General features: G+C 34.1%; 1 protein-coding gene across 1 annotated transcript; it reads right to left on the bottom strand.

Moving 5' to 3' along the window:
- Positions 1–5879: 5879 nt before the first annotated feature.
- Positions 5880–8423, bottom strand: LOC131850242 (uncharacterized). Its single transcript, XM_059200411.1, has 5 exons — positions 8324–8423; positions 7898–8220; positions 7567–7702; positions 7236–7423; positions 5880–6095 (listed from the first exon to the last, which is right to left on the bottom strand). The coding sequence occupies exons 1-5, from the start codon at positions 8328–8330 to the stop codon at positions 5880–5882; spliced, it is 870 nt and encodes a 289-aa protein (XP_059056394.1). The 5' UTR covers positions 8331–8423.
- Between the last annotated feature and the right edge of the window lie 4151 nt (positions 8424–12574).

The following is a 12574-nucleotide window of genomic DNA, read 5'->3' as shown; positions in this document are numbered from 1 at the left end:
TCATGAACTAGTTATCAACGGTTCTTTTTGAATAACGAAATAACCGGTTTTTAAAATGTAAGAAATTAAATGATACTGAAACCATAATGAATACAAGACAAGCGTAAAAGTTAATTTGTTATATTATTTAACAAATATTATTAATATATATTTGTATAAAAGTATTCAGTACGTGTTTACATTTTAAAATTGAACAAATAATCCTTTTGTAAAATATAGTCTAGAACTGTAAGCAGTTATCAAGACCTTACTTTCGTCTATGAATGATTTGTGAACATGTTTTTGAAACTGAAAGACTTGTTTTCATAACGTAAAATTATTATTTAAAAACTTTTATTAAAATCAGGTTTTATTTGCATGAGAAAGACTCGCCTCTTTTTTAGGGGAGACACATTTGTTTTTTACATGATCTATTGAACGGAACTAAAATGATATATCTCAAAGCTATTAATTATTAAATATGTAAATATGTATTAAATTAGTAAATATGTTACATTGCATGATTAATTAAGCTCGTAGTAAGCCTTTTGAACCTACCATGTAAATAAAATTAAGTAATTTCAATTAGACCATAATCTCAAACTGTGCGAGAAAGATAGAATCCTTTATTGCCAAATCTCTTAAGACATTCCTTTCTTAAATTCGAAGACCTAATACGAAATAAACGCCATGTCACCGGTATAAGGTTTAAATTTTCATTACATGTTGTATAATATGGGCTTTCTCTATGGTTTCTAACATTAACCTGTGACACGGACTGTTGAAATATCCGACTGTGTCAGTTTTCTAAAGTTTTGTCTGTGACTGATCTTTTCCGTTACTTTCTTGCGATTATTTTGTAGTTTGGTTGTTTCACTGATTTTGTTAACTCAATTTGTCTTTATTTTATTTGGCATTTCAAATTCTAGAATTATGTGTTTTCAAAATATGAAGTTCAAAGTAGCGAATAAGCGTATTCCGCAATTGGGTCGGTGCTTGAACAAATTATTACCATGGCATATTTTTATTTTGTAGGTATTTGGTTTGTTTCGTCATCTTATAAATCTATTTTTTTCCATCGCTTTAAGTTTCAGTACTGGTTAAAAGTAAAGTTTTTACTAGTTTCTGTACTAGTTACTGTATATTTACTACTATATACTGTATATTTTCGTTTTTATATTTTTTATTCATTGAATATCGTCACTCGTTCATTACCTAGTCCGTTGTACTTTTTAAAGGCCCCTAATAGGTTAAAAATCTATGTTCAACTATAACTGTTTTTATTAAAAAATAGGCTTGGCTTAAAGTTAATCTCTTTAAACTGTTTTTGCAAGGAAAATGATGAATTTTAATATTGTGTGTTTTCAATATCATAACTTGGTAGGTTCAGAAATATGAAAATAATGTTGTTTTGCCTCAATTTTAATTTATCATAAGTAATTGCTAGAAGCTTGTCAAGGACATTTATATTGTGTTCGAAGTAATTTAATTGAGGTTGTGGGTTGGTACATGGTGTTTGGAGATCAGATTTAAAACTCTTAAATAATGAAAATTATACTGCAAAGTGATAGTTGTAGTTGGTGGTTCCATTATGAAGTAGTCTGTATTTCATACACATATCTACTGTCTGATGTCTTACTTGTTCAATGATACTAAAAAAACCTATATGGTTATCATATTTTTTTTGTTATTCAATTCAAATGGATTCTTATCTATATCCAATATTTATTGTCTTTCATTAGTAGCCATAAAAGAGTATGACCAGGAGGTGTTGGTTTTCTATACAATTTAAAATCAAAATCTAATCGGCAAAATATTTGTATAATTGAGAAACAAAATTAGTTTATTGTCATTTGTTATATGTGTGTACTCTAATATATAGTTGTGTTGAAATTACATATATTTTGTTATTTGATTGTAAATAGAATGGATGTATACATCTATAAAAAAAAAATATATATTTGTATCAGTTCTAGTAAATATATTATTTGTATTGTTTTTTATATTGTTCTGTGGTACAATTAAAGAGTAGGTATAAATAGAAATAGAATAGCTCTTCTGTTTGTGCTAAATGAAATCAGGTCAGTGAGCCTTTCATGCTGAATTAATAATTATAGTTTCCAGAGAGAACTGCATGGCTGTCAACCTGATATGACATTATGCAATATGATATTACTGCTAGAATAAGGTTGCTAGTTCAATTTACTAACAATGCCCAGTGGTGGTATTCTGAAGGCTTCTGTTGATGAAACAGTGCAATATTATATTATTCCAATGCACTCATGATAAAGTCCTAAGCATATATGGCCATATCTTATTTTTTATTAATGAAGTAAAGTAGAAATTTGTTAATCTGTTGTTGTCAATAGGCATTCTGTAATCAAATGTATGAAGAAAAGTGGTTTCGTGCATATATGTAGTACATAATGTTGTGTTTATAAAAAAACACATTAATGAAAATGAATGTTTATAAAGGATCTTAGATTACAGACAATACTAAAATACTACTACTGTAACATTTAATGAAATATTATATTGAAATATATGTGCAGGAATAATTTGGTAATCCTGAAATAAATAATAAGTTCAATTTGGTTTAAAAATTTGGTGATTGTCATTTGACATAAGCCACTTTCTATGTTGCTGTTTCATTTGTTTTTTTCAAATTTTTCATTTATAAATTCATTTCATCTATATTAAACTCACAGTATCGCTCTATTTGTTTTTCTAACCACTTGAGAGCTGTTTACAAGGCATGAAGTGCTTCATCATCAGATGGTCCTGTATTATTTATTGGAGAAAAAGATTATTAGGTGATTTGGTAGACTTTAGTAAAAATGTAATTAAAAAAGTAGTGACATCAACATTAAAATATTAAAATCCTACCATTGAAGTTGCATCCATGCATTCCATCTTCTTGCTGTTCATTTATCTGCAATATGATTTCGTCATCAGACATAATCTGAAAGCCTTATCGTTACTGTCACAAGCACCGTTGAATTTGAAACATGTTGTTTATGTTTCTCGAAAAGGGGGACACAGTGAAAAAACGTATATAATCATAAAGTGAAATATTTATATTTTAGTACAATACAATAAATAGCAAAAATAGTAATAGAAATTGTATTTTAATAAAAATATGATATTTTAAATCAGATTTACTATATTGTTAGGTAGTTGAGTTTTGTTCGTCTTCTGAATAATAAAGATATATCAAAGTTTTATTCATTATAAAAATGTGGCGTTTTAAACAATAGTCTGAGAAGTGAGTTTTACATATTGCAAGGTAAAAAAGAGAATTATTATTTATATAATTCTGTGAGGGCTTAAAGCCTAAGAAGCTGAAGAACTTTTCAAGATAGATGAGTTAGTTATTTATCTCATCCGGCCATTTTAAATTAATCTGGGAAAAAAGACGTTCAGGAAAGCAGTTTGATGTTAGAATACTTATTAGGAAAGTCACTAGTTTAAACATATCCCTGGTATCTGTCTTTGGAAACTGTCGAAAGTGGTGGTGCCATTTCTGTGTGGCGGTGGTGGTAGTAGTGTCTACAATTTCCCACTAATTTTTCCAAGAATGACATGAATAAGTAATTTTTCATATAAGTTAGCGTTAGTTAATTTTTCATAGCGAAAAATCGCCTGTATATTTTATTAATCATACAGCATTTTCAATCATGTCAAAATAATTTCACTTTCCAAGTTTATGAATTTAAGTCGAAAAAAATATCTAAAACATTATAACGTTTGTCTATATATTGTCGGCAATTTGTAGGTAGACGAAAAAACTCCTTTAGCCTCTGAGTCACCTTGAGAGGTAGAGGAATAATGACTTTTAGGCAATCTGTTAATTTGGTTTTTAACATCGTATCTTTATGAGAAATATTTTTTTATTTTAGCTAATCTTGAATTTTTTTAGTATGAGAACGAAGTATTATTTATTACAAGACCTGATTTGGGTTTTAAGTTTGGTAGAATATTTTTCAACCAATTTTCGTATTGATCTGAATTAATTTCTTTGTGATAATCATCAAGTCCTTTTGTTGCTGGAAATATTATGCACTATCATTTACAAAACCGTCTTCACTTTCAAGATGGGACCTTACTACTCGTCTTCCTTTGCCAGATGACCCTTTTAGGCCCCTTGTAAGGCTTTCTAGTAGTGTTGAAGCGACCTTCCATTTAGTATTTATTTTTTTGTAGGTATCAATGACGCCATAAAATAATGTCCTCTTGGTCTATTAATGTACTGCGGCGTTTTATTTTCATGTACTTGAAATGAAGGTGTTTCAATATTTTATATAACGTGCTTTTTGAAAACGATGACAATTCTATGTCGTAACTGTTTATCTTTTCATTTATAACTTGAAGTATCTAAAACAATACTGAGTAAGGTGAGGTTGGGAAGGGCTCGTAGTCAAAGTACTGTATTATAACAAATAATATCAGTAAAAAAAGTCCCAAGTAAAATTTTTAGGTATAATATTAGACTCTAGATGAACTGGTCTCACAGTGCGAATTGTTACAAAATCTGAAAAAATATTTAACATTCTTAGTTCATGTCTGTCAGTAGTTTAATGGAGTACCTATCCATTATCTCTCAAATTTATTTACAATACCTTAGTTCGTAGCATACTTGATTATGGTACATTTTTATTGCCATGACGCGGAACTCGGGGCTACTAACTCCACGTGGACTATGTTGCTGCCGACTAGTACAGCTGTACTGCGGTACGCATTGTCAGCCGACGACAGCTCGTTTTGCCTGTATTCATGGTAGTTAGGCATCCTCAGCGTCTCTATACTTTTGTGCTTCGTTTCACCCATTAGGTGTACGTCCTAGGTTTGAGCTAGCAGAGGGAGGTCTTGGACTTTGTTCATGATGCTCCCGGGGCTTATGCGTCAATGGGTAGGGTGTTATTCGGCATTTATATACTGAAATAATTTGGCTAATCCGTTTGTCGCCGCCGCCTTAATATCTGTGCGACTTGCGAGCGGTGTTAGCAGCTACTTCAACAGGCATACTAACATATTCAATGCTCTGTCGACGGCTGCTTTTGTGTGTTTAGTGTGGCGCGGGTGGGGTGTAAGCAATGGGCCTGTGACACTAGAAATTTTCATTGTCCTCTTTTTTAAAAATCGGATTTATAATGGTTATTTTTAATTTTTCGGCGAAACTTCCTGTCTCTACACAAATCAAATTAATAATGTGACTTAATATTGGAGCTATTTGAGGTCATATATTTTTAACAACTTTTTTGGTTACAATCCTGTACTATTGTTTTTTTTTTAATGAGTTTATATAACCTTCCACTGAATAAAGAGTCGTTAAGAAATTATAAAAAACATTTAGGCACTATCATGAAAAACTTAATGATGAAGGGGATTACGTAGGTCGCACTATAAGTGTTGTGTAACTTAAAAAAAACAATATGTTATAACCCAAATATTATTGCTTTTCAAAATACTCTCCTTTACATTTTAAACATTTTTTCATGCGATCGAACCATTTTTTAAAACAGGAGGACCACAGATCTGAAGGCATGTTTTCTACGTGCCGATTGAACGCTATCACTGCCATTCACAAGACTGCTGTTTTTTTTCGGGTTCAAAACAATAAATCCACGTTTCGTCTCCTGTGACATTGTCATAAACATCATTAGAATGTCCGTGATTGTACTTTTGGCTCATACCAATCCCTAATAGTCCTCGAATCATAGGTAATCCGCGGGTACAGAATACAGAATACAGTTAAGCGGCTAATTGAAGGAAACTTCAATTAGCCGCTTAACTGTACCCACATTATTTTCGTTGACGGCAGTTGAAGGCCGCCCTTCACGAAATTTGACATGTAAAGAAACTCGACCTCTCAAATTCAACATACCATCGCCTTACGGTTGTTACCTATTTGCGTACACTAATTGGTTGCGATTCGATTTCTTAATTAAATAGTTAAGGTTAAAACCAGCTCGTATAACTGCAAAGGGTCCTTCCCATTTAAGGTCTAAATTGTTTGGATTTGGTACTTTCAACATAACTTTGTCGTCTACATCGAACTTGGCTATATTCCTTATGTTATCGTCATAACGTTCTTTAGCCTTTACTTTCATATGAGACTGGTTGATTGATTAACCAATGTATTATGGCACATACCAGCAAAGGGTATGATTTGGTCCCAGTTTGATTTATTTCGTTTGTGGTACATGTCAGCCTTGTAGGTTTATAGGGAACTTGTCTGTATCCTACAAGCCCTGGTCTGCTCTTCAAAGTTTTTGTTGCTAAACGTTTCCTAGAAAAACCAGAACGACCAAGGATGACGCCTATGGCCGCTTTCTTCCTCACTTTCACTTGCAATTACTTTCCTGATAAAACAATTTCTACAACACCTCTACAACACCTTAGACATGCTCTGAGCTATTTGAGAACTAGTTCTCAACAATCACTAGTTATAAAGCCTGACCAAAAAAATAAAAAACCTGCTCTGAGGGTGTTATATTAACTATGATTATGGCAACATCTACTATAGTCATACTATTGCGAATTGGCAAGTGTACTTTTTTTAGCTAGTGTTTAATTTAATATAAACTATCACAGAAAGTTAGTTTACCTACTATTTATTTTAATTCGCGGCTAGAAGAAGAATCGACGTTTAATTTTTTTTTTAATCACTACAATACAATCTATGTTTATTTCTTTCTTTTCTAACGACTCGGGAAGGACAGTTAAAATTTACTTTTTAAAGGTTGTTCCTACTACAAGGTTTTTTTAAAGTACATATATAATTTTTAAAGTATTGTGAAATAAACTTCCTTAAAAGTAAACTATAGGCATTCTGATTCTGATTCTGATTCTAATTAGGCAGTTTAAAAAAGTACAACTTTATTATTTCAGTATTAGCTTTATTTAATATTTTAATAGCATAAGTCTTCAAAGTCAGAATCCAAATATTCAACAGATTCATACGTTTCATGATCTTCATTGTCTGATTGTTGTGTTTCAATTTCAGATATAACAGATTCATTGCTACTTGTATCACTGGATGTTTCACTATCGTCACCAACATTTATAATAAATTTTTAATTTCTCCGTCGATTACTGGTCCCCTTTGTCTATAATCTTCTTCTATTTTCTTTGTATGCTCACAACAATTATTCCATGTATCGGCAGTTATTATATCCTAGAAAAATAATTAATAAGTCGGTAACTGTATCTAAACAAAATATTTAATTTTATATCAGATGAAATGTGATGTTTACCTCAAAACCGTTTTTTACAAGCTGCATGAATGTGATATTGTCTAAACCAACATTCTTTGTGGCAACCTTCCCTTTTACTATGCCCCATATCATCTCAATAGTATTGAGGTCACAATGATAAGGAGGCAGTCTTACTATTTTGTGACCATAATCTATTTCATATATTGGGTCAGGTTTATTTTGTTTTACTATAACCATTAGCATACTTTTGGTACCATTGGTAGGGTAGGCAATATTATTTGATGAAAGCCAGTCTGTAATTTCTTTTTTTCTATTTATCATGCTCGGTGGCTTGTTGATTTGGCTAGAATGATATCGTCCATGACTATACAGGTAGGTTCATGCAAATTGGGTATTAATTTATCCAATACCCATTTCTTAAAATTAACTGTATTCATGGCGTCATGGAAATCTTCTTTTTTTTCTTTGTCATTATAAATTAATAAAGCATTAGGGACGAACCCAGTCTTGCCACCACAATGGACAATGACATATCTTTTGCTTTTAGCCACAGATTTAGATCCACCAGGCTCATTTTCACTTTGCCAGCATTTAGCATAATTGAGCGAAGTATTAATATAACTTTCATCAAGGTATACAATTGGCATACCACTCTTCCTTACATCTTTGATTTCTTATAGATATCTATCCCTCCATGCTACTATATCATACCGCTTCATAAGAATTGTCCTTTGATTTCTACATTTTTTAAATTTATAACCTAATTTGTGTAACAGTAAACGAAGAGACTCCCTGTCACCAACAAAATTTATTGATTCTTTCAGAGCTGCAAGCAACCGCTTCAAACTCGGTACTTCTTTTCGGACGGCATAAAATTCTTGTAATTTATGCCTAATTGCACAGAGATCGAAATCATCCAAATTGATTTTCTTTTTTGTTTTAGGTTTATTTTTCTTGGGTGTAGAAAATACAACTGAGATCTGACCTTCTCTTCGTATTTTCATTACGGACGATCGGGATATACCTATACAAAAAAAAAAAACAAAAATAAACAAACAGAACTTTTAAATTAAAAATTAGTCACAAATTAGCCAATTCATATTGGATGTAGTATATGAGGTACCTACCAGTCATGTTGACAACAAGGTCCGTGATGTTGTTTAGAGGAATAGAGTCAATTCCTTCACACCTTCTTTCTGACAAGTAATTATTTATATTATAAATAACTTTTCTTAACTGGCTTTTAATCGTTTTTGGCATTTTAACACTTCAGCGTTAAAGTTAAGTTGGTTAAGTGAGTTATTTCAATAACTCACTTAACCAAGAAATACACCACGCACAATCGACAACACACTTTGACAGATGACAATAATGACATCTCTTATAGATGGTTGCCAGTTGAAGAAATTAGTTCCAATAGTTTTCCGCAATATGTCGAGGGTTTTTATTTTATTGGTCAGGCTTTAATTTTAGATTTTCTGATTATTGTTTTTGTTTTTTTATCGGTTTTGTAATAGGGGGAGGGATGTTATGTATGTTGGTACACCTGTGTGGCTGCGCCCACCATCATGTTTTCATATATTAAACCAGTGCGATACGAACCCGTGTACGTTTCACTTATCTCCACTATGCATATCATGTTTTAGCCTTCGCATTGGCAGGGTCAAAGCTCGCAGGTAGCGTTCAAAGTATTCTTCCATCGGAAAATTGCTCTCGTTCTGCATAAAACTCTAGCTCTAATCCAGCACGCAGAATTCGTTTCGGTATTTTATCTCCGTCTGAATAGCCAATACTAATTCCTTTAAGAGCCTGCAAATTATGTTGAACAGCTGGTGAAAACATCTCCGCAGCGGTTATACTCTTTAGGTCGGGTGGTAAAGAGATGCGACCTAAAACATTATCATTTCCACTTTGGACTCCCTTATCCACCGGAAGACGGGGGAAAAGAACTAGGATCCGATACATGTTTGTTTTGAAGTTATCGGGATATGCTGCGATGAAACGTAAGAACATCGCTGGAGTATTCACAATATTAATCATCAAGGGATTCCACCCATGTCCGCCAGCCGGAGTTGGGAGCATGAATCGCGCGACAGAATAATAAAAATGTCGCAGGGGTATTTCTTTATCATAGAATTTTTCGCTCGCACGTTTGTACGTCTGTTTTGAAACAGTAATTGAGCACGTCTTCTCTCCGCTAGCTATAAGCTTAATAATTCCTGATCTAGTGTCGGAAATTTGTGGAATGTAACGCTTCAAGGTCATTCGTCCGATCTCTCGCGCGTGCCGTAGAAATAAAGTATTCGCGTAGTCAACATTGAACCCTCTGGCACACTTCGCTAGCAATACTTGCTTAAACGATTCTGTGAATTCTTTAGGGTCTAATGCTCCTTGGCTTCTCACTGCTCACTATCATTATCTGATCTCGTGGTATATAGAGACCATATCGCGAGAACGTCTGAACGTACTCAGCTGGCGAAAAAGCAACGTTTTAGCTGGCGAAAAAGTGTGTCCCATCTCAGAGTATAATTTTGCCAGCCCTTCCAACATGTCGTCAATTTCGATTCATTTGGCTACTCTCGGTAGGGTACATATCCATTCAGCGTCATCACCGACGCCTTTTATATATTTTACCTCTAGATATTTTCCCATTGATGATTTATGTAGCCACGCTATAGCTTTCTTTTGCATCGTAAGATTGACAATAGTATTCGCAGCCAGAGTAGTTAATTCTCCGGAGGCTTCGCTAGTTAAAAAAGTTAAATCACTGCCATCACGTACAGCGGCAATGCGCAGGATATTCCAAGGTATCAGTATTTTTTCTTCAAGACATGAATCTATGTCGAATTTCCTGTAAACTCCCGGAGTCAAAAAGCGTGCTCCAGAGAGCGGTTTTATCGTGTCGATGTCCGCATCAACTTTCATACTTGTAATATACCTATTATACTGTAAAGCTATGTCAGCGTCCTTAACACGTTCATCAATAATAATGATAGGAGTCCTACCATTGTCCCAATATGATTTATAGACACGTCCTTCGCCATAAGCATTAGTCAAACATCATAAACTAATCATCTGGTCCGGGGATAGCCTCCGGACCGAAGGTTTTGTTTGAATTTAATTTTTTCAAGGCGGATATGAACGCCTTACGAAAGTTCCAATAACGCAAGTTCGTATCGTATGAACTAAGATCAGTCCCAATTGTCAGCAAACGTGGATTTCCACTAGCGGCAATGCTATCATAATTGTCAAATATTAGCACCCCTGTTGTTGAACTGCTCCCAGTCGAACAATGAGACGGATCGATCCTTTCTCCATATCTACCACCACTTTTCCCTCTAGTAGATATGAAGTTTACTAACCTAGAAGCGACAGCTATTTGGGCGTATTGAGTCGAGATTGACACAACATATATCAGCTTCGTAGGTTTATAGGGAACTTGTCTGTATCCTACAAGCCCTGGTCTGCTCTTCGAGGATTTTACTGCTAAACGTTTCCTAGAAAAACCAGAATGACCAAGGATGGCGCCTATGGCCGCTTTGTTCCTCACTTTCACTTGCAATTTCTGATAAAACGATCTCTATAGTCTCAGGTTTTACTCCAGCGGAAGTTGATTTCCGGAGCTAGGAACCTATTTTCTTCAGCTTGACGTCCCATATTGAGAACAGCTTCCTCGACCGCCCCTGATATGTTATGTATATCAACATTTCTTTCCTCCCCTTGAACAGGAGCCGATGTGCTGGGAAGAGCTTGACCATAACCAGCCAATGCCATGATTGAATGCAAGAAACTTCCAAAAGCAACAAATTCAAAAGTCTTAATCAGGCCTCTCATATAGAGTGGTTCAGTTCAGTTCAGAGAATGGTTCACTTATGTCCTATCTATGTCCTATTTCCCGTCTGAAGGGATTTATGGCCTGACTTTGGGACCTATTTATTTCCCATGCCATTCTTGGTTTGTTTACAGTTCTGTTTCTAATTTACTACCTAACCTATTTATTTTTACTGTAATTTAGGGGAAGTAAAACTACAGTAATGAGTATTATTTATTTTCCCATCTTAACCTATGGTGCTAAAGTGTTATGTTTTTTACATTTATCTAAATTATTATTATTATTATTTTATACATTTATCTATCTAAATTGAGCCTACGGGATAGTCTATCGCGCGCAGGCTCTCTAGGGGTGATTTTCTTAGGGTGGAAAATGTTTGCAACTGAACTATATAACTATTCACTAAACTTCACACATTGAGAGCAACTTTACAGGAAAAATGTATAGTGTACTTTCATGCGCTGCATATTGGTAGTTCTAGGATCGATGTCTTGATTTCTCTTCCAGCCAGGAAACTTCAGGTTCTTCTTTCTGGATACTCGTGGACGCGAATCGCTCGCGACGACGATAGCGATCATAGACGACACGGTAATCGATGTGAGATATACCCTATTTCTATTCTCGATACGTCTCGAGTATCCTACCTACTGCGTTGTGCCTCGCTCCGCCCGATACTTGTCATTTCATACTTGTTTGAATCTGTTTTTCGCGCATATTTATCGCACCGCGGTGCCGTGCGATAAATAGTAGGTATGGTATTAACGATTAACGGACTTCTACATATTAAAGGAAGTTAACGAGTCCGTTAACTTTTTTAAAAGTTAATCCGTCAATAAAAATATTAACTTTAATTAACGGATTAACGACTTTCAAAATGGGCCTTGAAGAAACCACATGTATACAGGATCTTCCACTTCTGGATGTTCAGCTTTCTTGAGTGTTTGTCTCTTGCCTGACCCACATTAAGTAGTTGACACTTAAGAATATATTTTTTATTGGAATCACTTTTTGCACAGACTAGTTTTATATATAACATGACTTTGACAATGACAAAGAAAATACTACCATAGGAGCATTATGCCACAGTGTACATTGTGTCAAATAGACTACCCAACAGACACAAACTGTTTTAGCTTCTCATGGTTTTTTCTAATGTCATAAATTGTAGATCGGCCTACGCCGTATTCATTTGCTAAACTACTAAAAGATTCGTTACAATTTAGGAGGTCTAATATATGTATCTTGGTTGTTGGTGGTGGCGAATCGAAGGTATTTCTTGCTTTAGCTTACTTTGCATTCTAGGTGGAAATATCTTAAACGTTTGCGCATAACTTAAAAAAATAATGTTGGACTCAATCCTTTCTGGCTTAAATATTCTAGTATTTTATCACAATCACTAGGGTCTGCGCTCATTTTATTCATTTTCTCGTAATTTGCTTGCTTGGTTCAGTTGCATGTACAGAAACCTCAGAATATGTAGTAAAATACTACATATTCTGAGGTTTCTGTATTTATTTACGTAGCCACCTTCTCCAAAATTCATCTG

This window comes from Achroia grisella, unplaced genomic scaffold (genome assembly GCF_030625045.1).
Source record: "Achroia grisella isolate CSIRO2021 unplaced genomic scaffold, CSIRO_AGI_Agris_v1 utg719, whole genome shotgun sequence".
NCBI classification, from domain to species: Eukaryota; Metazoa; Arthropoda; class Insecta; order Lepidoptera; family Pyralidae; genus Achroia; species Achroia grisella.
This window is presented reverse-complemented; position numbering and strand designations above follow the sequence as displayed.